Below are 27,857 nucleotides of genomic sequence, written 5' to 3' on the forward strand. Positions count from 1 at the left end.
CCAAGGAGGATCTACGTTAGAAGGTTAAAGGTAGTTGCTGCTCAGGTGGCGTAACGGTAAAAACACACACTGGAATACATCGTATCGAATCTTAGCTCTGCCTGCCGGCTAGGCTGAGCGGCCACATGAACAACGATTGGCCTTTTGTTCAGATATGGGCAGGATATCTCTCATAACTAGTGCAACTACGACCTCTGCCGGCTGATTGATGGCTCCTGCACAGAGATGAGAAAAAGAGTGCTGTCAGGGTGTGTCTCTCCGTACACAGTACTGAGCTGCACTGCACTCGTCAAAGTGTAGGTGATAAGATGCATACGGCTGCTGCCCACGTGTCGGAGGGGGCGTAGGTTAGCTTCGTTCTCCTCAATCAGAGCGGGGATCGGCATTAGTGGAGAGGAAGCATGACACAATCGGGCAACTGGACGCGATAAAAGTGAGAAAAATTGAGAAAATGCATAAATAATAATAATAATAATAATAATAAAGAAGTTTAAAGGTACTCACACTTTCAGAGCATGATCCTTCTGTCTGATTTTATTATGATGCATTTGGAGGTTTGTTACCTTTTCTGTGTCCAGCCTGTTTTTTCTCTCATGTGGTGTATAATCGTATTTAATGTGACTATAAGAGTCTGAAAGGTGATTGCAGGGTTTTAATGATTTAATGGAGTATTGGCCGTTTCCTGGGTAACCCTCTTCACACTGTGATGGAGGATAATCCGCCTCTTCAACATCAACTAATAACACTTTTACCTTCATATTTCCCTCATTATCCACTTTTCTGATTTTATATTGTTCTAGTATTTAACTCATGAGCTGCATGAGCTATTTTTCTCCTCCACATCTCCTGTTGTTGTAAATTACCAGTTTTAATATCACATTATGGGAACAAACTATTCATTCATTATAGAATTACTATAGAATTATTACATTATATGTATTAATAGATGACAATATGTATTAATGACATGACAGTGGTAGCCTAGTGGGTAGAGCTTTGGGCTATCAACCGGAAGATTGGCGGTTCAAATCCAGGCTCTATGCAGCCACTGTTGGGTCCTTGAGCAAGGCCCTTAACCCTGTCTGCTCCAGGGGCGCCGTACGATGGCTGACCCTGCGCTCTGACCCGAGCTTCAAAACAAGCTGGGATATGAAGTGTTATTTACATGAAGTGTTATTTACATTAAGAGTTATTTACATTGAGCAACAGTATTGGATCGGATCACACGTTTTTTTCCTTCCGATATCCAATCCAGTAATTTGGGCCAATATCGGACCGATACCAATATAGAGTATACGGAGTATCGGATCGGTGGCAGCCCTGTGTGTAAGCCAGATAAATCTTGAAAAATTTAGACATTTTAGATTTTATTTTTCAACATTGAGGTAATTGTCCAATTTTTGTTAGTGCTTTTTAATCTGCTCACAGTCTTTTACATTTTATATTTCTGGCATTTAGCAGACTATTTTATCCAAAGTGACTTACAGTACTGTGGCAGCATATTGTCTAAGCAATTGAGGCTTAAGGGCCCAAGAGTGGCAACCTGGCAGTGGTGGGGCTTGAACCAGCGACCTTTCAATTACTAGTCCAGCACCTTAACCTCTAGGCTACAACTGTCCCGCCACACTACTATTTTTTATATTTATATAATAAAATATGTACTCAAAATAAAAATGATAAAATGATAAAAATACAGGAAGAATCAGGTAAGTGTTCATCTGTTCTAAGCACTTAAATTCAGGTATCTGTTACACAGACATTAGTGCAAATATTCACTCTAGATCCAGACTAAATTTTAACGTTTAGTCGTTACTGTTATGAAGATGAATTGCCTCTTAGTTCCTGCTTTACTTCCACTGATACGCCCGTCTGTTTAATATAAACGAAACGTCCTGGACACAAGCACAAGGACCATAGACAGTCTTACAGAACCTCAGAAACATAAATAACATCTAAATGATTATATGTAAATTAAATAATGACTGAAGGAGATTTTTTTCCCCACAATGACATGGAAGATATCAAAGCAGAAAGGTTTCCAGAACGGCACCGCGCCTCTCGATCTGAAACAGAACAAAGAGAATGCATGAATATACAACTGGTACAATCAGAGTTTTATCTTCAGACTGCGAGTGATTACTGAACATGTTGTACCGCACATCAGACGAGAAGAGAACCGGCAAATTCCTGACCTCGTAAACTCAGATACCAGCTGAACGTGTTTTAAAAACACAGATCAGCTGATTTATACCTCAGCGGGTTTAAATTGTACAAAAGCTTGCTGGTCGGGTGTCAGGAGATTTAGGAATTCACCTGCTGTTGTATTCGATCCTCTACAATACATGAACAAGCCCCGTGTCTTAAAAAGTTGAGATATTTTGCAAAATTGCACTAAAACAAGAATGGGGCATTTAATGGGGCGGGTCAAGTCTCGCTACTGAAGCGTGAGGTGAAGCCCCCAACCTGCAAGAATAGAAAATGAATCCAAGTGCAAGATGCTTAACCGAGGTAGAACATGACTGTAAGAACCTTTATTGTCATTATACTTGCCTACAACAAAATTTAGTGTGACACTCTCCGAAAAAAGTTAAAATAAAAGTATTTACATTACATTTCCAAAGGATGAACCAGTACAGCTGAAGTATGGATTGCAAAAAAAAAAAATTATTAATAAAAATGATTTATGAGGATGTGTGTATAAACTATATAAGGGCAGTTGTAGCCTAGTTGTTAAGGTGCTGGACTAGTAATAGAAAGGTTGCCGGTTCAAGCCCCACCACTGCCAGGTTGTGATTGTTGGGCCCTTGAGCAAGGCCCTTAGACGATATGCTTAGACTAATTGCTTAGACAACATACTGTCACAACTGTAAGTCGCTTGGGAAAAAAGCGTCAGCTAAATGCCGAACATATAAATGTACTTCTTTAAAAAAAAGTAAACTTTAAATTGCATGTAGAGAAATTATACACAATATGACTATTCAGGTTTACCTCTGTTGAAAAATAAAATCTAAAATGTCTAAACCAATACTCAGTGGCCCAAATCAGTGGATCGGATATCGGAAGGAAAAAAACGTGTAATCAGATCCGATACTGTTGCTTAATGTAAATAACACTTCATGTAAATAACACTTCATGTAAATAACACCATGTAAATAACACTTCATGTAAATAAGGCCATTCAGAAATTAAAACACACTGATCTACTTAAACTTTTAGCATTTAAAAAAAATCATCTACTTCTGCCACATCTAAAAACACTGTTTTACGGCTGGTTGTCAAAGTGTCTACAACTGGAAGATGTGGATATCAATCAAACGCGATGGACCAATTAGAATTGAAGCAGAGTTTGGTTGAGATTTTGCGTTAAAGTTCTATCACGTTTTTAGATGATTAAAAACCAAAGTGCGCTTATTAAAAACTCTGCTGGATTATGAAGAGGACGTCTGTGGCTAAACGGGAAACGGTGCAGTTTGTTTTATTTCATAACACTGATGGATTAATGGTTGAGGATGTGAGAGATCTCCAAGCCAGGACAAGACAGATACATTTGTTTATTTTTTATTATTTAATCGTTTCATTTTTATTGTTTATAAATAATATTTTAATTTTTTTTATTATTTATTTTATAATTTTTTCACTGCCTCTTCAAGGTGTAGACTTGAGAGTTGACAGATCTAGAATTTTATACTGAAATTATAATTTATTTGTTAAATACGGATAAAGTTGCACTTTAAATTTGATTTTAAACGAGCCAAAAATGCTGCTAAATGTTCTGTGTGTAAAAGTGAAAATAAAAACAGCAGTTGTGTATAAGTGTGATGTTGTAGCTTCTGTATTTATTCCTTTAGAATATTTGTTACACAGTCTGAGCGTTGTTATTTAGAGAGCTAGTTTAACCATGGTGCATTGAGATGTGTATTATTACTGCTTAGTTGTTTGAGAGGAGAGATGACGTATTGGATTGGTATCAGTATCAGCAGATACTCAATTTGCAGTATCGGTATCGGACATAAAAAAGTGGTATCGAGCCAGCCCTAGTTACACACAGTAAATGTTTGGGGTTTCTTTATACTACTCCATTTCTTATAAAACAGCTTATACGTTATGTACTATCTGATAAAAAAAAGGAATTGTTTAGGCAATTTAAGACAAAAAAAACTTCTACATGTCAATATTTTTATTAGTTTGTAGTCAATTTCCCCGGCTTCTTCCCGTTAGGGGTCGCCGGCGGGTCATGATCCGCATTATTGATTTGGCACAGTTTTTACACCGGATGCCCTTCCTGACACAACCCTCCCTATTTATCCGGGCTTGGGACCGGCACTACAATGCACTGGTTTGTGCATCCTAGCGGCCAGGTACCTATAGGGCAATTCAGTGTCTCCAATTAGCCTGGCTGCATGTTTTTGGACTGTGAGAGGAAACCGGAGCACCCGGAGGAAACCCATGCGGACACAGGGAGAACATACAAACTCTGCATAGAAAGGACCCGGACCGCCCCACCTGGGGATCGAACCCAGGACCTTCTTGCTGTGAGGCGACAGTGCTACCCACTTAGCCACCGTGCCACCCTTTTATTCGTTTGTAGTATTCTTTATAAAAGATGTAAACATTGAATTGTATGTAGAGACAATTATACAATATATAACACAGTCATGGATAATTTTGTATTTCCAATTCGTCTCACCTGCACGTCTTTGGACTGTGGTGTGGTAGGAAACTCACACAGACACAGGAAGAACATGCAAACTCCACAGAGAAAGGACCCAGACCGCTCCACCTGAGAATCGAACCCAGGACCTTCTTGCTGTATGTGACAGTGCTGGCCACCGAGCTGATTCTTTTTTTACTTGTATTTTTGGGGTTTCTTTACACTACTTGATTTCTTATAAAATTGATTATACTTTATGTACTGTCTGATAAGAAACTGAATCATTTATGCAATTCAAGACAGAAAATGAAAGAAAAAACTTTTATGTCTATATTGTTTGATTAGTTTGATTAGAAGCAGGAGGACTCTGCTGGGGCTCTGGTATAACAGATTCACGTAAGATTTAATTTGCAAATCCTTTTTTCAGTTCCTGCACAGCAAGTACAGTAACACAGTGAGGTTGTGTGTCTCTTAAGCCATGCATTAACCTTGGAAATAATGAATCCATGAGTGTTATCTACATACTGGTTAAAACATTAGTGAAACGCTGCTCTTTCAGCACATATATATAAATACATATATACTGTATATATATATATATATATATATATATATATATATATATATATATATATATATATATATATATATACTGTATATATCTCCAGGTTACAAAATGCACATAGAAAATCCTCCCACGTCCCTCTTTTTGTTTTGCTATTTGTTTCTTGCTGTCCTACGTATTGAATACAAACAAAAGAGACATCCCACAGAATATAAAGAAAGCATTTTCCTCGTCTCTTCACCACACTATCAAAAAGATGCAATCATTTTTGGTCTGTGTGTGACAATGGAAACATATTGGCTGGTCTGTACGTGTAGCACTGTGAGCAGCTTTAGTGTTTGTTCCTGGAGTGAGTGTGTGTGCTCGACCCTGCGGGAGAGAATCCTGTTTGGAAGGTGCAGGGTTTAGGTTTTTAAGACTGTCTGCTAGTGTGACAATGGATTTATCTGTCTGTCTGTCCGTCCGTCCGTCCGTCCGTCCGTCCGTCCATCCATCCATCCATCCATCCATCCATCCATCCATCCATCCATCTATCTATCTATCTATCTATCTATCTATCTATCTATCTATCTATATGTATGTCTGTCTGTATCTATGTCTGTCTATCTTTCTATCTGTCTGTCTCTGTCTATCTATCTACATGTCTGTCTGTCTGTGTGTCTATTTATATGTCTGTCTGTCTGTCTGTCTGTCACCTATCTATATCTGTCTGTCTGTCTGTCTGTCTGTCTGTCTATCTATCATCTATCTATCTATCTATCTATCTATCTATCTATCTATCTATCTACATGTCTGTCTGTGTGTCTATTTATATGTCTGTCTGTCTGTCTGTCTGTCTGTCTGTCTATCATCTATCTGTCTGTATACCTATCTGTCTGTATACCTATCTGTCTGTCTGTCTATCTATCTATCTATCTAAAGAAATGAATAAAGAAATACTGGTCTTAAGTTAGCCTTTCAGAAAAGCATTTCATCTTTGAGAAATGATTGGATAAATCAGTGGCGCCTCTGTGGGTAGCACTGTTGCCCTCACAGAAAGAAGGTCCTGGGTTTGATTCCCAGGTGAAGCGGTCCAGGTTCTTTCTGTGTGGAGTTTGCAAGTTCTTCCTTGTGTGTGCATGGGTATGAGGTATATGTGTGTGTATGTGATTGTGTTTGACCTGTGATGGACTGGCGATCTGTCTGGGGTGTTTTCTACCTTTCGCCCGGATCCACTGCGACCCTGACCAGGATAAAGTGGTGATAAAACAGACAATGAATGAATGAATGAATGAATGAAGAGATCAGTAGTATCTGGAATGGTGACACAGGAACCCAGAAAAACTGCAACACAAAATTAAATAAATGAATAAAACCCTGGAAACCAGAATGCCAGCAAACAGGCAAACAGGCCAGCGGGAGAAGCCAGGCAAGTCGTCAGTTCCAGCCTTCAACTAGGCATCTGCCAGACAAAGGAAAAGTACCAACAAATAAACAGACACACAGGAAGTTAGGGAGTCCAAATCAGTGGACTTAGCCCAAGCTGGGACCTAAGTACAGTCATAAAGAGCTTTTTCAGGTGCAGTGAGTAACATTAGGTACTAATAACACTCACTGCTGAGGACCTAAAACACAAATAAATATCACTCATTCCTTTACTGTGTGTTTTACCACTGCTGTATCCTGGTCAGGGTCACGGTGGGTCTGATTAATTGGGCGAAAGACAGAACACACACACTGGACAGGTCGCCAGTACAACACAGGGCAGACACACACTTTTCCAGTTGCCCTGACTGCATGTCTTTGGACTTGTGGGGGTAAACCGGAACAGTGGAGGAAACTCACATGGAAAGGACCCTGGCCACCCGGTTGGGGAATTAAACCCAGGCCATTCTTGCTGTGAGGCGACAGCACTACCCACAGAAAAAAACACATAAGGACCCTATGAATAAGTACAAGATATAGCTACATAAAGACAACATGGTGGCAGTTAATAAAATGTTGGGACTACAGTTTGGCACTGATAAGCGGTTCTAGCGAGGGAATTATTTTAGGAAACATTTCAAACCGTTTCCCAGAGCGAGGCATGGTCAGGATCAGGAAAAAGGGCAACTGGAGACAAGGAAACATAAATTGAAAGTCCAAGGCAAGATAACAGTCGTGGCTGCATACGGTCAGCTTAACAAAGACCCTGTTAAAGACAAGGGACAATAGTTACACTAATATATAGCACCACCTGCTGGAGAAAGAGTGACTGATCTGTCACTTATCATGTTAATCATGAACAGAGAATAAACATGAAACCAAACAACATTTAACTGGAGCACCGTTTTATTCATTTCATTAAACCCTGAGACGTTTCTGGTTACATCAGATATCAAAATAATTAAGACACTTAAAGTAAGTGTGTGTTCCCATCATACAGTGCTGACTAAACTCCTCATGTGGACCAAACGTTCACATAAAATGTTCTACCAATGAAAAAGCATCGTTCTGGCATTAAAAAACAAACAAGAAAATAATAATTATTAAATGTTAAACTATTATTAAACTAATGTGAACTCAGATTTTCTGGAGACCATGGCTTAAGGCCCTAGTGCTTTAAACCAACCACCAACCAGGCCGGGACCATTTCTAATTAGTAGTTCAAGAGCCAAGATCATCAATATGAGGTTAAATCAGGCCTAGATCAGGTTTGGTTAGTATAGAAGTGAAAAACAATCTGCAGCCATAGATACATTTTTACCCAATTGCGTTATGCTTCCTCTGTACTGGTGCTGACCTCCACCCCGATTGTGGAGAGCGAACCGACACACTCCCCACTGTATCTTTTCACCTGCATGAGTCGAGTTCATATGCAGATCAGCTTTGTGCACGGAGAGCCACACCCTGATCAGCATTATTCCTTGACTCTGTGCAGACGCCATCAACCAGCCAGCAGAGGTCGTATTTGCATCAGTTATGAGGTCCCTATCCGGCTCTCTCCGGACGTTGTTCATGTAGCCGCCCAGCCCAGTCGGATGGCAGAGCTGAAATTCGATACGATGTATTTGATGTGCCAGCGTATTTTACCGCTGCGTCACCTGAGCGGCCCATGGATCAGATTTGATTAGCAGAGGCTTCTAATTTTACTAGGAATTGACTAAAACGAATTCTGTTTATGGAATATATTAATATCTGTTAATAAAGTCATCGTTCAAACAAAGATATCATTTAAATGGTTTACAGAAATCACATTTATAAGCAGTTTCTGAGTGGGCTGGTATAGCTCTGGGGTTCGAATCCCACAAATAGAGGGCGCATGGCATATCATGAACCTAGCCAGTGGAATCATACACATCAGTGCACCCCTAGTGCCAGTCCCAAGCCCGAATAAATAGAAAGCTTGCGTCAGGAAGAGCATCCAGCGTGAAAACTGTGCCAAATCACCCTTTAATGGGTGCAGGCGAAACTAATCATCATCATGTATGTCAAGCACATCTAATATATATATATATATATACACAAGTTTCCTTTACTACCCAAGGCACACAAACGCAATAATAATGTACAGTGAAGTCTACAGAAAGTGCAATAATCAAGAACAAGCTAGAAAGTTACAACATCAGGATTAAAAAGCAGCTTGAACATCAGTGTTATTCTGCATGTACAGTTTGTGCACGGATGAATCACGTCAGTGATAGAGAGCCATGCTGCGGCTCTGGTATAAGTACATGTAGCCGTCACAGAAGAGTCTCTTCGCCACGCCTTTTATTTCACGAGGCGCTTGCTTCGCCAGCTCGGCGAGCGGCATCTCGAGGTAGTGTGCCACTTCAGGACAAGCTTTAACCTCGGGGATGTTGTAGCCGTTCACTTCACCTGAAAGCAGATGAGCAAATTACTGAAACTCACACCTTAGAGTAGCCGGGCCACATTTTCTGGATGTTTTTAAGAAGCGTGAGGAAACCAGAGTATCATTATGCAGGCTCCTCAAAGAGAGTAACTCAGGGCAACTTTGCAGCACCCACACTACTTGATGGACATCTAAATTAGGAAATATTCATTTGGGAAAAGAAAACAATTTTATTTTATTATTAAATTATATTAAATTCATTCTATTAAATAATTTTTATTACATTTTATTAAATATTTTTTATTAAATTATATTAAATTCATTCTATTAAATAATTTTTATTACATTTTATTAAATGTTTTTTATTAAATTGCATTAAATTATTTGTATTAAATAATTTTGATTACATTTTATTAAATATTTTTATTAAATTTATTTTATTATTTATTTATTAAATGTTATTACATTCATTGCATTAAATAATTTTTTATTAGATTTTATTAAATTAATTGTATTAAGATATTTTTTTATTAAATTGTATTAAATGTTTTTTATTAAATTGTATTAAATTGTATTTAATAATTTGTAGGGATGCATCAATACCATTTTTTCCCAACCGAGTACGAGTACAAGTACATGTATTTTTGTACTCGCCGATACCGATACCGATACCTATTTAGAATGATGCAATCTGGAGCATTATGGAATAGTGTAGTTTTTAGAGTAAAATAGTGCAGTGGAACAGTTGCTTCGGTTGCCATCACTTGTTAAAAAAAAAATAAAAAAATAAAAACACCGCACAGACATCATTGAGAAAGCTTCTGACAAGCTAACGTTAACGTTCATTAATAAACGCATAAAAAGATAATACAGTCCGATCCCATCTGAGCCGATTCTATCAGCACGTACATTCGTGGTTCACCTCGGTAAATCGTAAACGACTCTGAGTCGGCTCCCGCTCTGTGGTAATAACCAGTATAATTAAGCCTGAGCTTTATAATGTAAGCGAGTCACACAAAATGTTCTGTAGTAGTTGGTGTTTATTTACAACCGCAACATTCATTATAACAGTAAACACTGAGAATTGACTGAGAAAAGAAACTTACGCTGCGCTTAAAACGAGTCGACTCATGAATCACTTGTATCGACACTGTAAACAGAGTATTAAACACACAAGCGTCGTGTAACAGCGGTCGCTGCTTTTTTAACCGGTTATCTTCACTGTTAGCTCTATTTTAAAGGGGTTTCTTTTCTCAAACGGAACTGAATAACATTAAATGTGCGTGTGTGGTCAGTGAGAATAATTCAGTCTGTCTCCTGTGGGTGAAAATGAATTGCTTTAGTTTTAGAAGTGAAAAGATCTCGTAATGTCACGCCCCCCGGTCAGGCGTCAGGCACTCGCGCCCCACAGGTTGAAAATCCCTGCGTTAACGCAGCAACGTGCACTAGGTACAAGGTATCGGATGTTAGTATCGGAGCCTCGTTTGCGAGTACGAGTACGAGTTAATGAGCGCGGTATCGGGCCGATACCCGATACTAGTATCGGTACTCATGCATCTCTAATAATTTGTATTAAATTGTATTAAATAATTTGTATTCAATTTTATTAAATTAATTGTATTAAATAATTTTTATTAAATTTTATTAAATATATTTTTTAATTGTATTAAATCCTTTTTATTAAATTGTATTAAATCCTTTTTATTAAATTGCATTAAATTTATAATTAAGTTATAAGGAGGGTGTCAGAGGGTGCCTAACACACGCACCTTCCGACACCTCTTCTTACACCCATACTTCTGTGGATTTGCGTGTGGGGCCAGTCTCGCGCATGGAGACCATGTTCTTTCACTTCTGTACTGGTGCCTAGGGCTACTAGCCAGGGTCCTTACACAGTGTTGAGGTCCACGGCCTTTTATTAGTCCAGTCTTTTTCGATTTTGAGCTGAGATTCAACTTTCAAAGTTCCAGCACTGGTGTGCTAGTGGACTATCTGGCTGCTTATTTATTTATTTGGTGAATTTTCAGTTACATGCAAAACAAGATAGAAAAAAAATCCACTCACCCTCTCTGTCTGCCATGCTGTCGAAAAAGATCCAGTCCGTTTTCTCTGGTCCGTATTTGACGAATGAAACGTAGTGGCTGGTCTCTATACACAGCACCGCGAACAGTTCCAGTTTTTCTCTCGGGGAAGTCTGTTTTGCGCCACCATGCACCCGTGAACCAGAGAATCCTTTAGGAAGTGGTAGGGCGGAGGGTTTATGAGCCTGTCGGCTGGGGTGGCGGTGGACCTGAGCATTATATTTACATAGAAATGAAATAGAAATAAATTCTCCATCCTGAAACCAACTTTATGAGAAGTGAACGCTGTTTTAACCTCAGCTCTGACCTGTTCTGAACAGACTTTACAGAAGAATTTCAATCCAGTGTTGCTGAAAACTGAATCCACAAAGCACTGGGAGCATTCCTCCAGGGCCGGGTGTCCACAGAGCACGCACTGCTGATGTCCTACAACACAAACACACACATACAGTAAAAGATAACCCCATTAAAATCACTTCAGCACATGATATTAATCCCCTACCACTGGATAAAAGACTGGTGATGTCCAGCTCGAGTGACGGGATGATTTTCGGAAACATTTTAAACTGCTTCCCAGAGCGAGGCATGGTCAAAATCAGGCATGAGGGAACCTGGAGTCAAAAAAGAGTAAAAACAGAGGGATTAGAAGCTGACACTGACAGCTGTTAGATAGATGGTAGATAGAGATACAGATGGATGGATGGATGGATGGATGGATGGATGGATGGATGGATGGATGGATGGATAGATAGATAGATAGATAGATGATAGGGCAGTGATAGCTCAGTGGTTAAGGTACTGGACTAGTAAACAGAAGGTTGCCGGTTCAAGCCCCGTCACCACCAAGTTGCCACTGTTGGGTCCCTGAGCATGTTCATCGTGTTCAGCTCACTGTGTAAGTCGCTTTGGATAAAAGCGTCTGCTAAATGCTGAAAATGAAATGAATGAAATGAAAATGAATAGATAGAGTGGGACCAAAAACTATTTAGTCAGCCACTGATTGTGCAGGTTCTCCTACTTAGAAAGATGAGAGAGGTCTGTAATTTTCATCATAGGTACACTTCAACTATGAGAGACAAAATGAGAAAAAAAAAATCCAGGAAATCACATTGTAGGATTTTAAAATAATTTATTTGTAAATTATGGTGGAAAATAAGTATTTGGTCAATAACAAACAAGCCAGATTTCTGGCTCTCACAGACCTGTAACTTCTTCTTTAAGAAGCTCTTCTGTCCTCCACTCGTTACCTGAATTAATGGCACCTGTTTGAACTCGTTATCTGTATAAAAGACACCTGTCCACAGCCTCAAACAGTCAGACTCCAAACTCAACCATGGCCAAGACCAAAGAGCTGTCGAAGGACACCAGGAAGAAAATTGTAGACCTGCACCAGGCTGGGAAGAGTGAATCTACAATAGGCAAGCAGGTTGGTGTGAATAAATCAACTGTGGGAACAATTGTAAGAAAATGGAAGACATACAAGACCATTGATAATCTCCCTTGGAGTCAAGATCTCATCCCGTGGGGTCAAAATGATCATGAGAACGGTGAGCAAAAATCCCAGAACTACACGGAGGGACCTGATGAATGACCTGCAGAGAGCTGGGACCAAAGTAACAAAGGCTACCATCAGTAAACACACTACGCCGAGAGGGACTCAAATGCTGCAGTGCCAGGCGTGTCCCCCTGCTTAAGCCAGTACATGTCCAGGCCCGTCTGAAGTTTGCCAGAGAGCATATGGATGATCCAGAAGAGGATTGGGAGAATAACATGTGGTCAGATGAAACCAAAATGGAACTTTTTGGTAAAAACTCAACTCGTCGTGTTTGGAGGAAGAAGAATGCTGAGTTGCATCCCAAGAACACCATACCTACTGTGAAGCATGGGGGTGGAAACATCATGCTTTGGGGCTGTTTTTCTGCAAAGGGGACAGGACGACTGATCCGTGTTAAGGGAAGAATGAACGGGGCCATGTATCGTGAGATTTTAAGCCAAAACCTCCTTCCATCAGTGAGAGCATTGAAGATGGAACGTGGCTGGGTCTTCCAGCATGACAATGATCCCAAACACACCGCTCGGGCAACGAAGGAGTGGCTCCATAAAAAGCATTTCAATGTCCTGGAGTGGCCTAGCCAGTCTCCAGACCTCAACCACATAGAAAATTTGTGGAGTCCGTGTTGCCCAGCGACAGCCCCAAAACATCACTGCTCTAGAGGAGATCTGCATGGAGGAATGGGCCAAAATAGCAGCTACAGTGTGTGCAAACCTGGTGAAGACTTACAGGAAACGTTTGACCTCTGTCATTGCCAACAAAGGTCATGTTACAAAGTATTGAGTTGAACTTTTGTTATTGACCAAATACTTATTTTCCACCATAATTTACAAATAAATTCTTTAAAAATCCTACAATGTGATTTCCTGGATTTTTTTTTCTCATTTTGTCTCTCATAGTTGAAGTGTAGCTATGATGAAAATTACAGACCTCTCTCATCTTTCTAAGTAGGAGAACCTGCACAATCAGTGGCTGACTAAATACTTTTTGGCCCCACTGTAGATAAATAGTCAGTCTGATAGATATATTGATATATACAGTGTATCACAAAAGTGAGTACACCCCTCACATTTCTGCAGATATTTAAGTATATCTTTTCATGGGACAACACTGACAAAATGACACTTTGACACAATGAAAAGTAGTCTGTGTGCAGCTTATATAACAGTGTAAATTTATTCTTCCCTCAAAATAACTCAATATACAGCCATTAATGTCTAAACCACCGGCAACAAAAGTGAGTACACCCCTAAGAGACTACACCCCTAAATGTCCAAATTGAGCACTGCTTGTCATTTTCCCTCCAAAATGTCATGTGATTTGTTAGTGTTACTAGGTCTCAGGTGTGCATAGGGAGCAGGTGTGTTCAATTTAGTAGTACAGCTCTCACACTCTCTCATACTGGTCACTGAAAGTTCCAACATGGCACCTCATGGCAAAGAACTCTCTGAGGATCTTAAAAGACGAATTGTTGCGCTACATGAAGATGGCCAAGGCTACAAGAAGATTGCCAACACCCTGAAACTGAGCTGCAGCACAGTGGCCAAGATCATCCAGCGTTTTAAAAGAGCAGGGTCCACTCAGAACAGACCTCGCGTTGGTCGTCCAAAGAAGCTGAGTGCACGTGCTCAGCGTCACATCCAACTGCTGTCTTTGAAAGATAGGCGCAGGAGTGCTGTCAGCATTGCTGCAGAGATTGAAAAGGTGGGGGGTCAGCCTGTCAGTGCTCAGACCATACATCGCACACTACATCAAATTGGTCTGCATGGCTGTCACCCCAGAAGGAAGCCTCTTCTGAAGTCTCTACACAAGAAAGCCCGCAAACAGTTTGCTGAAGACATGTCAACAAAGGACATGGATTACTGGAACCATGTCCTATGGTCTGATGAGACCAAGATTAATTTGTTTGGTTCAGATGGTCTCAAGCATGTGTGGCGGCAATCAGGTGAGGAGTACAAAGATAAGTGTGTCATGCCTACAGTCAAGCATGGTGGTGGGAATGCCATGGTCTGGGGCTGCATGAGTGCAGCAGGTGTTGGGGAGTTACATTTCATTGAGGGACACATGAACTCCAATATGTACTGTGAAATACTGAAGCAGAGCATGATCCCCTCCCTCCGGAAACTGGGTCGCAGGGCAGTGTTCCAGCATGATAATGACCCCAAACACACCTCTAAGACGACCACTGCTTTATTGAAGAGGCTGAGGGTAAAGGTGATGGACTGGCCAAGCATGTCTCCAGACCTAAACCCAATAGAACATCTTTGGGGCATCCTCAAGCGGAAGGTGGAGGAGCGCAAAGTCTCGAATATCCGCCAGCTCCGTGATGTCGTCATGGAGGAGTGGAAAAGCATTCCAGTGGCAACCTGTGAAGCTCTGGTAAACTCCATGCCCAGGAGAGTTAAGGCAGTTCTGGGAAATAATGGTGGCCACACAAAATATTGACACTTCAGGAACTTTCACTAAGGGGTGTACTCACTTTTGTTGCCGGTAGTTTAGACATTAATGGCTGTATATTGAGTTATTTTGAGGGAAGAATACATTTACACTGTTATATAAGCTGCACACAGACTACTTTTCATTGTGTCAAAGTGTCATTTTGTCAGTGTTGTCCCATGAAAAGATATACTTAAATATCTGCAGAAATGTGAGGGGTGTACTCACTTTTGTGATACACTGTATATATATACATACAGACAGATAGTTAGAGAGTCGGATAGATAGATAGACAGACAGACAGACAACCAGACAGATAGATAGATACACAGACAGACAGACAGACAGACAGACAGGCAGATAGATAGATAGAGAGTCGGATAGATAGATAGACAGACAGATAGACAGACAGACAAACAGACATACCGATAAATAGAGTCAGATAGATAGATAGACAGACAGACAGATATAAATGAATCGATAGACAGATATATAGAGAGATAGACAGACAGAGAGATGGACGGACAGACAGATAGAGATGGACAGATAGATAGAAAGAGATAGACAGACAGACAGATGAATGAGACTTTTGAATGGTCTGGGAACTGAGGACACTAATTACTGCAGTTTTGCAAGTGGAATTTTTATCCATTCTTGCTTTATACGAGACTTTCAGTACGAGATGGTAAAAGATCTAAATTATTTGCAATCTTGCACTGAGAAATGTTCATTTACAAACGACTGACAATTGTTTCAGTTAAAGAAGTTTGGAATACAGTGGTGAGTTAAGAGCCATCACTGCTTGTACAAACTGATCTTTTGGTGGATCAACTTCTCACTCTTAATTTGCCCCTGTCCTAAACTACAATGAAGTTATTTATTTCATTATTATTTTCTTGTTACTGCATTAATGAGTGAAGCAAATACTAATATCTCCGCTCCACTGCTGTCAAAATCAGACAAACAGCTCCATCTACAGGACAGACACTAAACAACAGCCCAGCAAGAACCCGGACTGACCTCTGCAAGTCTGATTCCACAGTTGTAGAAGGAATGTTCCAGCAGCTGCTGGACTGTGGGCAGAGCCAGACTGTTGTTATAGTCCATAAAGATCTGGTAAAAGTAACCGGACTCGTCCAGCTGTGTTCCACCTTTAAGCTGATTACACGATTGCCTATATCCATCATGAACAGAAAGGACATAAGTGCGGCTATTTTATTTAAAAGCTTGTGCATTTAATGTAAATCAGGAATAAATAAATAAAGATAAATGTTTTATACAGTTTGAGCAGCGGTTCCAGCATCAGAATGTCCTGCATGATGAGAGTAAGAAACTCTTCTGGATCTGTGTAAAAGGAAATACAATTTATTATTGTTTTGAATGCTAATTTATTGTATTTTATAATAAAGGCAAAAGTTGTTTGTGAATCATGTGCACACTTTAAATACTTGACTGGTATTTGACCGCCACTCATTCCTGATACATTTTTGGGGTGATGGAGGGTTCTTGACCAACTGAAACCACTAGGTTCAGGGCAGTAGTACACCCTGACCAAGGTGACCAAGGTGTAGGAGGGCACCACACAATAACTTATTCCTTGACTCACTGATTCACTGACTCACTTGCACCTAGGAGCGACTGACATTAAGCAATCCACTTACTGCATGTTTCTGGAAAGTGAGAGGACAATTGAGAGAAATGCCATTACAATTCAATTTCTTACAATCAGTGTGTGTAGGTGAGGTATGAACCCAGGTCACCAGGGCCCTTAGGTAGTGTAGTACCCACTCTACCACCTACTGCACCACTGTGCCACCCTATTTTCCTCAATTGTCATCACTGCTTAAATAGCTTACAGTTTATTATTTTTCCTAATGAGCTTCCATGTGAGGAAGTTTACAATTTAAGCATCTCGATGAGCAGTCGAGGGGTAAACGGAGAGCAGCGGCTCTCTGGGGGTTTTAAGAGACTAAATCTTAATTCCTGAGCCTGCTCTGTTCACACAGACAGATTTATGATCTTATCAACAAAGTGATTGACGAAAGGCTGACAGAGTTTTTTTATTCTTTTACTGATCGAGACAAATACATTGGTAAAAAATGTATTTATATGTATATATGCATCGGCCGGTAAAGCAGTACGCTCTTTCAGTACTCAAGTGTACAGTATGCACGCAACCTCGTACGTACTACGTCCGTCACCATTCTGTTTGTATACCACATATCTGTGGTATACAAATATACCTCTCGCCTACTGCTCCCGCGTACTGTCCAGTACTGAAGTATGCGATTTTGGACACAGCCTATGCCTGAGGGAAGGGATGGCTGAGGCCCCACAATGCATTTGTGTCCTGTCTGGAGTGTTTTATTGCACTGCGCCCAGTGATTCTAGGGAATCGTACCCACCGCAAACCTGATCAGGATAGAGTGATAATACATGAAATTAAAATGAATATTTTATTTTAATTTATTAATATTTAATTTATTTATTCTTTTTATGTGTATGAGACGGACAAAAATCAAACCTGTCTGAACTGTAATATCACACTATTTAATATCAAATGACTGATTTTACTCAGTATTTATGTCTAGAAAACCTTTTTCATCTGTTGTATAGCTCGGACTGTGGCCTCGCTCCTGTAACTGCTTCCGAAGCTTCATCACACTCTTCTCACGCACAAAACCCTTGCTGCAACACACACACACACACACACACACACACACCCCGATAAAGACAGGTAAAAAAATCATTTATTGAAATATGATTCAGAAGATCTGATCTATTTCATCTAAAGATGTCCACAGCCACAAAAATTATAATATTGTATTATTTTTGTGAAATTTGTACTAACTTCCTTTATGTAAATAAAGCTTTTACCTGCGCAGAGGACACACGATCTCTCTTAACAGGGTTTTCTGGATAAGTTCATCATTAGTCTTCTTAAACAGAAGAGAGTCCAGTACTGACGAACAGGAAAACAAACTAGCACAGATACAAAGTGTGTAAAAGGTTAATAAACTGCTGTATATGCAATAATCCTAGTTCATTATACAACTGATAAACTGAGAATGTCATTCTGCTATGCATGTTTACAGCAATGGTCAGCCTCTATCTGAAATCACTTTTACTCCCAATCTAGTCGTATCCAACTCCCCGATCACATTCTGTGTCCTCTGCTGCTGCTGACATCCACTCCTGACCGAAGAGAGCCATGAATAACACACGCCCCCTACGGCACGTGTGCAGTAGCTGACCGCTTCTTTTCACCTGCACCTAGTGGGTTCATCTGGAGATCCGTATCGCGCACAGAGAGTCACGTGCTGATCTCTATAATCCACCGTCTCTGTGCAGCAACATAGAACAGCCAGCAGAGGTCGTAATTGGACTGATCATTGCTCATACAGGCGCCCGGCCTGCTGATAGCAGAGCTGAGATACAAACTCATGAGTTTGAGATGTCAGCTGTTGTAGGCAAGAGTTTTTTACAGTCACACCACCCGAGTACCCAAAATCACATCTTAAAACACAAGCATGTGCACCGTCTGGGACAGAACGCCTAGATGTTACTGCAAGAAAGGGTTAGCTTCATGAACTGATAGGCTAGTAAAGACATTTTGAACAGCAGTGGTACAGAATTAACAATGAATCACAACCTGAAGAGGGCAGAGTCCATGTAGCAAGAGTTGCAATGACCCTGGATGCCCTTCCTCCGTCCAATCAGAACCTTCTTCACATCCTCAGCTCTGATAGGTGGAACATTCTCCTGATTAGGCGGCGTATCCTGCCCATCATTAGCTGCAAATATGAACACAGAAACTATTAATAAACTTAAATAACAAAATACAGTATATAACAAAGAACAGTATATTACGCACCGAAATGTCCATTTACTGCAGTCTGACCCAAGAAACGAGTGTCCAGACGACAAGCGGAGAGCCTCACAAACAGGCCACAGTTAGGTGCACATGTAAAATACCTGATGTCTTTAAATTTACCATCACTGACTCCACATTTTCTCTCCTGAGACAGAAATCAAACACATATTAAAACAGATCAAGAACACTGAGATCACGTCCCTTGTTAAAAGTTATGTGAAAACATCAGAGGAATCCCCAAAGAGTACATAATTCCTAAATATTAATAGATGAGGTCAGTGTTTTTTGGTACCAGTTCCAGGCCGACCATCATTTCGGTCTTCCCCGGGAGTCTACCGATCCAGCGCACTATTGCGTAGCTAGGTCCAGTCGCCAGTTTAACTTCTACCAGGGAATGTAAAGTAATATCTGCATTATCAACTTCCTTCCTTGTCATTTCTGGACTTTGATGAATGTCCATCATTTCTGGTTCATCTAAAGAGAAAGAAATAAAACCACAAAACCACCAAACTCATCAGAACCCAATAAAACTCTTTATGATGTCTTCATTATTAATCTACAATGTAGAAATCAAGAAAAACCACAGGAATGAGAAAGTGTGTCCAAACTTTTGACTGGTACTGTACATTCATGGTAAAAACAGTTAGCTGCTTTCCCAAAACTGTTACTACAATAATAGCGCATCATTTTCTTCAATCACTCAATACACAAGGTTGTATGGGTGGCACACCCAGTGTTTCCTGGTGCTATCGGACCGTTAGTGACCAGATGATTCAATACACCTGCTAAAAATGTATGGCAGAAAGGAGTGTCCACATATATTTGGCTATACAGTGTAAGTGTGGAATATAGACTATAGACTAACAGATATGCAATAAAATGCAAAGCCCAAGACAGGCATAAGAGTGGACAGGGCAATAAACCATTAGCTTCAACAATCCCACCCCCTCAGACACAGCCAATCATGTCTGTGTAGATACCAGGGCCGCCGATAGCACTGCTGAGATTCAAACCCTGAGATCTGAACCCGGTGTGTTAGTGAAATAGAGCGCACTTCATATTTACAATAATATGTCAGTCAAAACATTAAACGTCACTCATTCACTCACTTTCTTAACCGCTTATCCAATCGGGCACTTTTCAATGGGCGCAAGGCACACAGTAACACCCTGGATGGGGCGCCAGTCCATTGCAGGGCAAATAAACATACACACAGACACACACCCATTCACCTATAGGGCAATTCAGTGTCTCCAATTAACTTGACTGCATGTTTTTGGACTGTGGGAGGAAACCCACACAGACACGGGGAGAACATGCACACATGAACTCCACACAGACAGGACCCGGACCGCCCCACCTAGGGATCAAACCCAGGACCTTCTTGCTGTGAGGCGACAGTGCTACACACTTAGCCACCGTGCCGCCCCACAAGCTCCTATGAATAAAAACAAAAATCCTAATTTATGAGCCCTAGTAGATTTTGAGCCCTACTAGATACGTATTATTTAAAATATTTTCATCCGGATCCTGTGCTGGATCAACAAATTATAAATCAATGCAATCAAATAATTTTTACCACTCACTTTTTTTCCAGTTTTCCTCTTTTATACAACATTGCAGAGGGATTGTAATCTCTCCTCCCTCCTTCCCATGTTCATCCCTGTCCTGTAAAAAGACTTCAGTTAGACTTGAGACCAACTGAGTTATTATTTTACACTGTCCACATTTTATTATCTATTAACTTATAACAAACACAACAGAGAAGTTGAAATGATACTCAGGTCACTTACTGTTGAAATAATAACCTCTCCATTTTCTTCCAGTAGCGCCAAAACCATACCGTGCTGAGCGTCAACTTTATCATAGACGAAGTACATGACACGATCTCCAGCAGACAAACGCTCTGTGGTCTTTTCAGGTAGATCAGCGTGGTGTAGTGGAGGGGACGCCGGTGGTTTGGGAGATGCAGATTTGACTCTGTTAAAGGGGGCAAAAACCCCACAATTCCTTTCACATTTAAAGTATGTTTTAGATCTATATCTTCCTTCATTCTCGCCTTTACCTCTGTCTTCTCCCTGAGAGGTAAAAATTTTATTAGATTTAATCACGCTAATCATGCTGTATTAGAACGAAGAATTAAACAAATTCCTCACCTGCAGTTCAACTCCAAAGAAGACTCCTGCTATAGGAACATTTAACACTTTAACATTGAACTCTGGAATCCGGCCAATGTATCTGACCACACCCTTGAGCCACTTGCCCTTATATTCCACAGTGACTTCAGAATCTTCAACCAAGTCCACAGCCTGGTCTAAACTCTTCGATCGTGCATATTCCACCAGTCTGTCTTCTTTACTGCCAAGAGCTAAAAGGAATTCTGCTTTTTGCTTTGTCAGTGGCTGCAGAACATCAAGTGGAAGGTTAACGCTGTTTACATATTCTGTAAATCTGACATGCACTGTGTCCTTCTGACTTTTCACATGTAGATATTGATTCTCAGTTCTGTAGCCAATGCTGCCTGGATTGATCCAGCCATTACCTTCGGGCTTTGCAGTAAGGATGTAGTATTCACCTTTTTCATGGAGGGCCATCGCCTGTAAAAGAAGAATACATGCTCACCATAGCCTAACTGTATTCACATAAACACATACAGTTGCACGTTTACCCACCCTACAAAATTACCTATTGTTTTTAATATTTACTTTTAAAATAGAGTTTGATCTTCATTCAAGTCATTTAAATAGAAATTCAGCCTGAGGTTGTTACACATAAGCAGCACTTCTATGTAGTTTTCAAACACATATTTACAACAATCATCAGGTACGACCCAGGCAAAAAAAAAAAGTATTTAAATATATGAGCTTATAACTTCCCCAAAGGTTTATTCCCACCCCAAATGTAGAAATACATTTTAGAAAAACCTCAGAGGTTTAAACAAATGTAAAATGGAATTACAAACATGTATTAAGGGTGTGGCCTAAAAGAAAAACAAAACACAGTTCAAGTGAGAAATCTACACCCTCCACTGCTGACAGGGCAGTAATGCAGTGGGCTTAGCACTGGGCCACACCTCTTCTAATACTATAGAAATTATGCACTTTAAAAAAGTATTCAGTGTTTTAAAAGATTTAAACTCCACACAAAAGATAGCTGATTAAATACATAATAGTTTTTTTTAAAGTTGGGACAGTAAGTAAATCAAAACAGTAATGTGTAAACTGTTTAACAGGCATTAAACGAGAACAAAGAAAACAAGAAGGCAAAAAAGTAATTTTTACCATATTATCTACATTAAAGTTTGTAAATGCAACATATTCCAAAAAGACCGGGCTGTGACATTAGTAATGCAAGACTGGGAAGTGATAATAAACAATACTTATTCTGGGACTTTCCACTGGTAAAGAGGTGAGTTAATATTGATGTTATCACGAAAAGTTTTGACAGGCTCATTTATAAGCCTGTGGTTTGTAAACAAACCGTCAAACAGTCCATGAGCTTCAGTAGAAAGCACAATTGCAGGTGAATTTTACCATGAAAAGCGCTGTGAAAAAAGTTAGATCATCAGACTACTTTTATTATTAAACAAGGATAACCAAGTAACCATAAAACGCTTTTATGCCCCCTTAGCTACTAAATCAACCAGTTACCCAAGTTCATTTGACAGTTGGATTCACTTTTACTAGTCACACCCAGTAAAAGTGTTTGCTGCCAGACCTTCCATATACATATATATACACCGATCACCCATAACATTAAAACCACCTCCCTGTTTCTACACTCACTGTTCATTTTATCAGCTCCACTTACCATATAGAAGCACTTTCTCTTTCTTCAATCGTCAGGACCCCCACAGGACCACCACAGAGCAGGTATTATTTAGGTGGTGGATCATTCTCAGCACTGCAGTGACACTGACATGGTGGTGGTGTGTTAGTGTGTGTTGAGCTGGTATGAGTGGATCAGACACAGCAGCGCTGCTGGAGATTTTAAACATCTCACTGTCCCTGCTGGACTGAGAATAGTCCACCAACCAAAAATATCCAGCCAACAGCGCCCCGTGGGCAGTGTCCTGTGACCACTGATGAAGGTCTAGAAGATGACCGACTCAAACAGCAGCAATAGATGAGCGATCGTCTCTGACTTTACATCTACAAGGTGGACCGACTAGATAGGAGTGTCTAATAGAGTGGACAGTAAGTGGACACGTATTTAAAAACTCCAGCAGAACTGCTGTGTCTGATCCACTCATACCAGCACAACACACACTAACACACCACCACCATGTCAGTGTCACTGCAGTGCTGAGAATGATCCACCACCTAAATAATACCTGCTCTGTGGTGGTCCTGACCATTGAAGAACAGCATGAAATCAGGTTAAAAAGGTATGTAGAGAAACAGATAGACTACAGTCAGTAATTGTAGAACTACAAAGTGCTTCTATATGGTAAGTGGAGCTGATAAAATGGACAGTGAGTGTAGAAACAAGGAGGTGGTTTTATCTGCTTTTAATGTTCCAGCTTGTTTGGAATTGGATTTGTATACACAACTGTATCAGGAAAATATAGATAAGAAAATAGAGATCAGCTTAACATATTATGAGTTAAAACATTGAAGACGTCTATGCAATTCCAAAAACCTTCTTGCATATATACAGATTTTAACTAGTCATATTGTTTTGGAATAAGTGAAACCCTTAAACAACCGTAGCTTTGTTTATGTATGTTAATACTTATTTATATTTGTACAGTCCAGAGTACGAAGTCAAAAGACATAGTGTGCACATATGGAGCAGATAAATACACTGAAATTATATTAACACACAATAATAATAATAATAATAATAATAATACAAGTGGTTGAATACTTGTTTCCCCACTTTGTATTTCCTTATTTAGATTAGTATGTTTGGAAAAAGGCCAATCAAGGAAAGTGAAACTACGTACAACATACACCAGCCAAATGTAAAAACAGAGTAAAATGAAAGCAAACTAAAAGAAATATGAAAGAAAAGTCACATTTAGTAGAAGTTCTAACACATTTAAAGACATTTGAGTAACTTTACCAGATGTGTGAATTATTGCTAATGTTCCAGTAGTGATGTTGTTTAACTTGCTCTTTACTTTCGGTTTGTTTAACTCTTAAACGTCTTCAAAAGCAGTTATGACATTTCAAATCAGAGCAACTAGAGAACCTCAGGATCCATACCAGTCATAAACGTGTTCAAAATGACCCAAACATTGATCCTAAAACTGATCTCTGGGTTGGTTTTAGTTTAGAATCCTCTTAAGCTGTGTTTCACTTATAGGTACGGTAAAGTTGTACACATTGTTTGATCTATACACCATGTCCGCCCTTCACCTACAATGGCAAAATGATTTGTAAATCAGATGTCTAGAACACTTGTTTGTTTTTTGAAATCTGATTGGACAGGGGGCTCAAAACGTCACCTAAACAGGAAGTAGTCACCGCTCAGCAACCAGTCCGTTTTAGGTTTGAACATGGCAGAGCGAGCAGCGTTAGAACGGCAAATTGAGGAGTTACAAAGTAAGGATGGCGAATTAATTTGTTCTATGTTTTAATTATTAGCCCTGAGTAGCTTTCCTGTTATTGTCTAAGCGCTTGCCAGACAAAACAAGCTTGTCAGTATCTCCGTTTACTCTTTATTTTTCGTTGTTAGCCAGTTACCATGGGTCGGGTTCCAAATTTCCATGTTTAGGTGCCCTACGTAGGGCGTTAATAGTGCCGTGTGAACCCTATCTAGTGCACTATTTAAAAACAAACAATCTTTTTGAGACGGGACCACAACTGTTCTCTTGTCTTTACGACATATAAAGTAAAATAATAATTCATCTATTTATTTTGTTTATTTTTCCTTTTTTTCTTTTAAAAATTATGAAAGGCCAAAAGTTGAGTTTGTTTTTTAATACCTAAGCTCTAAAAACAACTACATTAAATTTTTTTTTTCAGTATATTTATTAAATTAAAGCTGGACCACTGACAACAGTGTATGTATCGTGCAACAACTCAATAAATAAAAATAAATAAACAAAGCTAGCTATTTTGCTTTTAGGTGTCTTAGTTAGGGCTTTATTTAGTAGAATTTGTGAATAAATTCTATCTTATAATAATACTTTTATATTTCTCTTAGCAGCTGATTTGACTTAAATATCTTACCTTTATAATGATCAATAATAATTCATGGAGAATACAGCTAAATGCACTAGTTATAAGAGGTGTCTACGTACTTTTTAACATGTAGTACAATTTTAAACAATCTTATTTCAGAACTTTCAGCAACTTCTCAAATTTTCTGTCTTTTCAGAGCTTATCAAAGACCACAAGAGGATCCATGGTGATGCTGCCTCAAGCTCCGCTCATTGGTCTTCTAGGCGTGGTCTGGGTAGGGGTCGAGGGCACAACCCACAATACCCACATTCATATTCACATCAAACCCAGCAATATCCTACCAACCAGTGGAGGAAAACATACTCACTCAACAAGACCACCAGAGCTCCTGCTAAAGGTCCCTCCCAGGTCTCTGAGCCTAGTGTGGTTCCTCCTGCTTACTCAACTGCAGACAGCAAAACCCTCACCAGCATCAGTAAGGAAAGCACAGTGACTTTAAGCAGCTTAACTGAAAATAAATCATCACTAGAGACTAGAGAAAACCGAGTCTCAGCTGCTGATGGGATGAGGACAGTACAGAAACCTGCAAAAACGAAAAGTCAAGCTGCAACTAAGTCTAGCGCAGACATGAACGTTCCAGGCCAACAAAGTGGATTTGAACTGAACAGAGAGTCCAATAAAACATTAAATATGGGTAGTTCTTCATTACCGGCATCTGAGGAAACTAGCACTTTTATAAAAAAGGATATTTCTGCATCATCGCCAGGGAAAACACATCACACGAGCACCATTTCAACTAATAAAACTGCCCACAATTTGCCATCCTCGGCTTCCACTGTACCTGGATCAACTATCAGGCTTAAAGAAGATTCAGCAGCGCCGGTCCAGGCAGCTTCCTCTCCCAATAAGAGCTCCCGATTTACCTGGGTAAAGAACCAGAACAGCAAACAAAGCACAAGCACAGTCTCAGCTCCAGCTGCTCCACCAGCGGTAGCCGTGCAAACCCATAGTTCTAACAGGAAGCGCTGTCGCAGGCTCAGCCTTTCCTCGGGCGCCCCTAAAATCTCAAAGTACTCCTGGGTGTCGACGTCTTGCTCCTCTTCAACAGGTGCCAAAGTACCAGCCAAGCTACCACACAAGCCACTTTCACCGAAATCTCCCAAGGTGCCTGGAAAAACCATCAAGGAGAAACTTGCAAGTACTCCTCTGTCATCCAAGCGCCTTAAAGTTAACGGAGGAGCTTCCACTCCCCACCTCGGCCAGGCCAGTCGATATCGCTGGAAGGCGGTCGCCGCAGCCTCTCCTGTTGCTGTCTGTACTTCCACGCCAAAGTCTTCTCGAAAGGGCTCGGCGTACCAGTGGACTGCTAAAAGGGAGGAGAAGAATTCAGGACTGCTTCCATCACGAGTCCAGCACTGCACGTCCACGCCACCGTCTAGTGGTGGATTCAGGTTGAAGAGCAGAACCAAAATCATCAGGAGACTCAGCAACAGGTGATTATAATTAATCATACTGTCTCTGGTTAACACCATCAGAACAAAATTCCCCCATACACACAACTATAAGGAAATTTTTACCTCAGTATCCCCCCTCCCCCAAACTGCTTAAATACTTGGAAGCACTAGCACTTAAAAACGCCATATAGGTTATGAAAAAACAACTCCACACCCTCATAATCACACAAACACTCTAACCACTATACACACAAGAAAAGAAAGCAAATCGACCCCCTACTTTGATGTATTCAGCCATGATAATAGCCATAGTAGCTGACATGGTGTTAAGAATTAAAGACACAATCAAACAAACTAGTCTCTGGTAATAACTTAAGTGTTAAATGAATATGTTTAACACGTTACGTGAATTGAGCTTTTAAAGCAACGTAGTATAGGATTCATTTTTCCTGCACGACAGCTTTTGAACCCATGCCGATAGAAAGCTTGCTTGACTGTGGACGTCTCACTCATGTTCCACCAGCTTCTCGTTCTCGGCAGACCTGTTTATGGCTGGTTTTTAAATGGTGCCTGACCATCCAAACACATTAATTGTCAAGTGTTTGTTTTTTTCTGTACCTATTTGTTGCTTTTTATCCAAAGCCACTTACAATTGTGCCTGCGTACAATACAGGCAATAAAGGGTTAAAAGGTGGTAACCAGGCCGTTGTGGGGCTTTAGTCAGGAACCTTGTAATTACTAGTCCAGTACTTTACTGCTGAGCTCCCACTGCCCTGCGAGATTATAATGAACCTCATGTTTATCAGTAATGTAAGTGGTGGTTTATTTTAATCATCTTATGTAGTCAGGACTTTCTTAAATTTATTATAAGGCTTAGACATAAGGCTATGATACATTCTAGGATCATCAAAATACCCTCGACAGATATAAAACCACTAATAAATACCTTCATCAAGGAAAAAAAAAAAGGCTAACTGAATGGAACATACAGACCAATAACAAATTGAAATATGTTGCATTAAACCAAGGACACACCAAGGACGACGCATACTGGGGTAACCCTCCAACACCTGATCAAAGGAGAAAACCCCCCAACCTGTGAATTCTGCCAGACACACCTATTACGGTAAAGCACACCCTAAAAGAATGCCCCAGATAAACCATAAAATAAATTCTTACACAGGACAACACAAGAAGAGTTTTAACCCACCTCACAGCCATAAAAATCAAAATATAAAATGGACCTAAAATATAAAGACAAGATACAATCAGCAGACTCGAACATAATACCGATCATGCCAT

At 40.1% G+C, this 27,857-nt stretch overlaps 2 protein-coding genes across 4 annotated transcripts in view; one reads left to right on the forward strand and one right to left on the reverse strand.

Moving 5' to 3' along the window:
* Nucleotides 1–7,508: 7,508 nt before the first annotated feature.
* On the reverse strand, nucleotides 7,509–24,250 carry cyldl (cylindromatosis (turban tumor syndrome), like). Of its 2 annotated transcripts, none has more exons than XM_062998013.1 (15): nucleotides 24,038–24,250; nucleotides 21,127–21,567; nucleotides 20,764–21,048; nucleotides 20,557–20,638; nucleotides 19,263–19,444; nucleotides 18,971–19,115; nucleotides 18,749–18,890; nucleotides 17,974–18,078; nucleotides 17,693–17,784; nucleotides 16,377–16,440; nucleotides 16,117–16,270; nucleotides 11,614–11,719; nucleotides 11,416–11,534; nucleotides 11,092–11,317; nucleotides 7,509–9,053 (listed from the first exon to the last, which is right to left on the reverse strand). In XM_062998013.1, exons 2-15 carry the CDS (start codon nucleotides 21,562–21,564, stop codon nucleotides 8,869–8,871), a joined length of 2,325 nt encoding a protein of 774 aa, XP_062854083.1. In that variant the 5' UTR covers nucleotides 21,565–21,567; nucleotides 24,038–24,250; the 3' UTR covers nucleotides 7,509–8,868. The 2 variants fall into 2 exon arrangements, with proteins under 2 accessions (XP_062854083.1, XP_062854082.1); XM_062998012.1 differs by having other exon boundaries at nucleotides 11,611–11,719.
* Nucleotides 24,251–24,471: 221 nt separating this feature from the next.
* The window catches only part of zc3h3 (zinc finger CCCH-type containing 3), a 94,456-nt gene continuing 91,070 nt past the window's right edge, over nucleotides 24,472–27,857 (forward strand). For both annotated transcript variants that reach the window (XM_062997106.1, XM_062997107.1), the window contains exons 1-2: nucleotides 24,472–24,519; nucleotides 25,298–26,594. In XM_062997106.1, coding sequence (XP_062853176.1) covers nucleotides 24,474–24,519; nucleotides 25,298–26,594 — 1,343 coding nt within the window. In that variant the 5' untranslated portion in view covers nucleotides 24,472–24,473. The remainder of the gene's footprint in view (nucleotides 24,520–25,297; nucleotides 26,595–27,857) is intronic.

The sequence above is a fragment of the Trichomycterus rosablanca genome, chromosome 6 (assembly GCF_030014385.1).
Source record: "Trichomycterus rosablanca isolate fTriRos1 chromosome 6, fTriRos1.hap1, whole genome shotgun sequence".
In the NCBI taxonomy this organism is placed as follows: domain Eukaryota; kingdom Metazoa; phylum Chordata; class Actinopteri; order Siluriformes; family Trichomycteridae; genus Trichomycterus; species Trichomycterus rosablanca.

What these genes read in the sequence shown, in the direction of transcription:
- cyldl (XM_062998012.1), bottom strand. Translation starts at nt 21,564, where the DNA reads ATGGCCCTCCATGAAAAAGGTGAATACTACATCCTTACTGCAAAGCCC. An exon ending in ATCGTGTGTCCTCTGCGCAG is followed by an intron (nt 17,785 to 17,973) that starts GTAAAAGCTTTA and finishes TGTGTGTTGCAG; the next exon opens with CAAGGGTTTTGTGCGTGAGA. An exon ending in GTGGAATCAGACTTGCAGAG is followed by an intron (nt 11,720 to 16,116) that starts GTCAGTCCGGGT and finishes TTTTGACTCCAG; the next exon opens with GTTCCCTCATGCCTGATTTT.